This window comes from Drosophila persimilis, unplaced genomic scaffold (genome assembly GCF_003286085.1).
Source record: "Drosophila persimilis strain 14011-0111.01,24,50 unplaced genomic scaffold, DperRS2 tig00001269-arrow-arrow-pilon, whole genome shotgun sequence".
Classification (NCBI taxonomy): domain Eukaryota; kingdom Metazoa; phylum Arthropoda; class Insecta; order Diptera; family Drosophilidae; genus Drosophila; species Drosophila persimilis.
Window position 1 is genome coordinate 181,114 of NW_020825448.1, and position 2,618 is coordinate 183,731.

At 41.1% G+C, this 2,618-nt stretch overlaps 1 protein-coding gene across 1 annotated transcript; it reads left to right on the forward strand.

The window, feature by feature from the left end:
• Positions 1-531: 531 nt before the first annotated feature.
• LOC6587367 lies at positions 532-1,397 on the forward strand. The gene is made up of 3 exons (XM_026994133.1): positions 532-634; positions 691-1,088; positions 1,161-1,397. Exons 2-3 carry the CDS (start codon positions 930-932, stop codon positions 1,395-1,397), a joined length of 396 nt encoding a protein of 131 aa, XP_026849934.1. The 5' UTR covers positions 532-634; positions 691-929.
• Positions 1,398-2,618: the final 1,221 nt, after the last annotated feature.

Sequence of the window (2,618 nt, forward strand, 5' to 3'; positions counted from 1 at the left end):
AAATTTCCATATAGAATATTTCTCGCCACAAAAAGGCTTAATATGTTGCTTATTTCTTTCCATTTTCTATGTATGTATATATTATACACACACACACTATAAAAAAAACTACACAAGAACGCACGCGGAACTAATTTCACAACTATTTGTTATTAATTTAATTTATTTAAATTGGCGTGGTCTGGGCCCATAACCTATTGGTAGACTAGCTATGACAATTAGTAAACGGAAGACAGTACCAAGTTATGTTTTTCTTTAAAGATTATTTATGTATTTCTTGATTACTTTTTGCTGCAACACCGGTCCACACTTGAGATCACAAAAGAAGAGAGAGGGTCGACACTTCAAGTGTGACCAGACTAACTATAATAATAATACCTAACATATCGATAATATTATTTAATGTTATTATTTGAATGTGGGAATAGGCGTATTCCAACACCTTTTTTAAGGGCTTAGGTCATGCCTGGTACTTGGCAGTGGATATGCAACTATACATAATCTCTCTGCTTCTGCTGATTGCTCTGTATAAATGGGGCAAAAAGGCGGCTGCTGGCATTGTAGTGCTGTTGCTTCTAGTCACGACCTGCCTCTTTGTCACGATGATGGTCAACAATGAATCAATGCTCACGAAGTAAGTCCACGATCTTTCTATTTGCATTTGAAGTTATTAAGCCTCATTTAATTCAGGAATGGAAGTAAAGGAGGTGATGGTTTGGATGTCTATGGATCCACACACACGCATGCGGGTCAATGGCTGACTGGATTTCTCTTCGGGTACTTCTTGCACCTGAATCGTGGAAGGAAGCTCCAGCTAAGCCGCATCCAAGTTTAGGGCTCCTCCTCTAACCATACTCGAGGAGTCTCTCTACTACACGCTTACCCGGGTGGGCTGGCCCCTAGCGCTGTGTTGGATCATCTTTGCCTGCATGCAGGGCTATGGCGGTCTGGCAGACAGTTTCCTATCCTCGCCATTGTGGCAGCCACTCTCGAGACTCTCCTATTCCGTGTACATCTGGAATATGTTCACTCTGGAAGTAAACAGCAGAATTCTACGGACCAATACATATTTTTCGAACTACAACTTTGTAAGTTTTGTTTTGGATAGTTGAAGGAAACTAGTGGATTATAACAAATGTATAATATTTTATGCTTTGCAGATGCTTAATTTCTGGTCTGTCATTGGGATCACTATTTTGATGTCGTATGTGTTTTATGTTATCATTGAGGCTCCTTTTGGCGGACTCGATAGTCTTCTACGAACCCGGCAGCCACGATCTCCAAGCGAACAAAAGCAGTCGTCAGTAGATGTCCAGCAGGATCAGTTTAATGTCGGAAGGAATCTGGATGAACCTGAAAAGCCTAAGGAAGAAGCCACAACGACTGTTTCAGAATAGTTAAATGTAAGATGCTAATGTCGTGTTTTGTCTTTCCCATATTTAGATCCAGTATGGTTTTCTTGTATTCAATGACTTTTCGCCGACCAGACATGTTTAAGTTTGCTATTAAGTTAAGACTTTGAAGCCACTTGAGATATTAGATCTAACAAATAACTATTCGACAAGCGCTTTACTCACAAATTCAACTAATAAACGAGGGGGAACGTTGTGAGTTGCTGCGGACACCGCAACTCTACATTTATTCCCGATACTTAGTCAGTATGGCTCTCCTCCGGCAGAGGCCGCTAATACTAAACGACACGACAAAGAGTGCGTGCGAGAGAGACAGAAAATCAGTCAGAGCGTGACGTCGGGCGCTGCGTAGCCACTGCAAATTGATTTCTTGCTTTTGGCTACAAAAATGATCCGATCTGATCCAGATTCAGCGATCTGATAGATATGGTCACTATCCATGATTCTGCGTTTTTAGTTTTCTCGAATGTGCAATATTGTGAATGCAACAGATTTTCGTCCTTTGTGGGGGCGGAAGGAGGTGGGGCGAAATTCTGAAATATAGGTTTTATAGTGAGAAAAATTTGGTTACTCTAGACTTAATTGTCTCTGAGATTTGTGGATACCACAGATTTTTCGCCCTTTGGGAGGGCAGAAGTGGGCGGGGCAAAGTTTTGAAATATTTTTGTAGCAGTGACATATCACAGAAGTCTGGATCCAAAATATCGTTGCTATAACTAGCTGTATATAGGACGGACAGACAGACAGGGCTCAATAGATTCGGATATTGATGCTGATCAAGAATATATATTTATGGGGTCGTACATTCTAGAACATATAAACATCCCTCTACGATTCTGCCTTTTTTGGTTTTATATCTTTAAAACGTGGATGCCACAGATTTTCGTTCTTTGTGGGGCGGAAGTGGGCGGCGCGAAGTTTTGAAATATTTTGCGGCGTTGTGGGGTGGGGTGGGGAGACCTGAAAGAAGGGAGAATCTGTTAGGAACACAACATCGAAGTGGGCCCTGAACTATCACTTGGAGCCGTTCAGAACTGGCTCTGGGAATCATTCAGTACAAATATCGAAAGTACAGGGAACATAAAGTAAATAAAAATTCAAATACAAAACAAAGCCCATGAACGAATATTTCCTCACAGGTGCTGGAATAAGATGAATCCAACTATTAATAATCCACGTTCCCCATTCACCCTTTCGCGGGTATTT

Bases quoted from the DNA above. Each gene is read 5' to 3' on its own strand.
- LOC6587367 (XM_026994133.1), top strand. From the start codon at position 930: ATGCAGGGCTATGGCGGTCTGGCAGACAGTTTCCTATCCTCGCCATTG. The intron at 1,089-1,160 runs GTAAGTTTTGTT...TATGCTTTGCAG, and splicing joins ATTTTTCGAACTACAACTTT to ATGCTTAATTTCTGGTCTGT.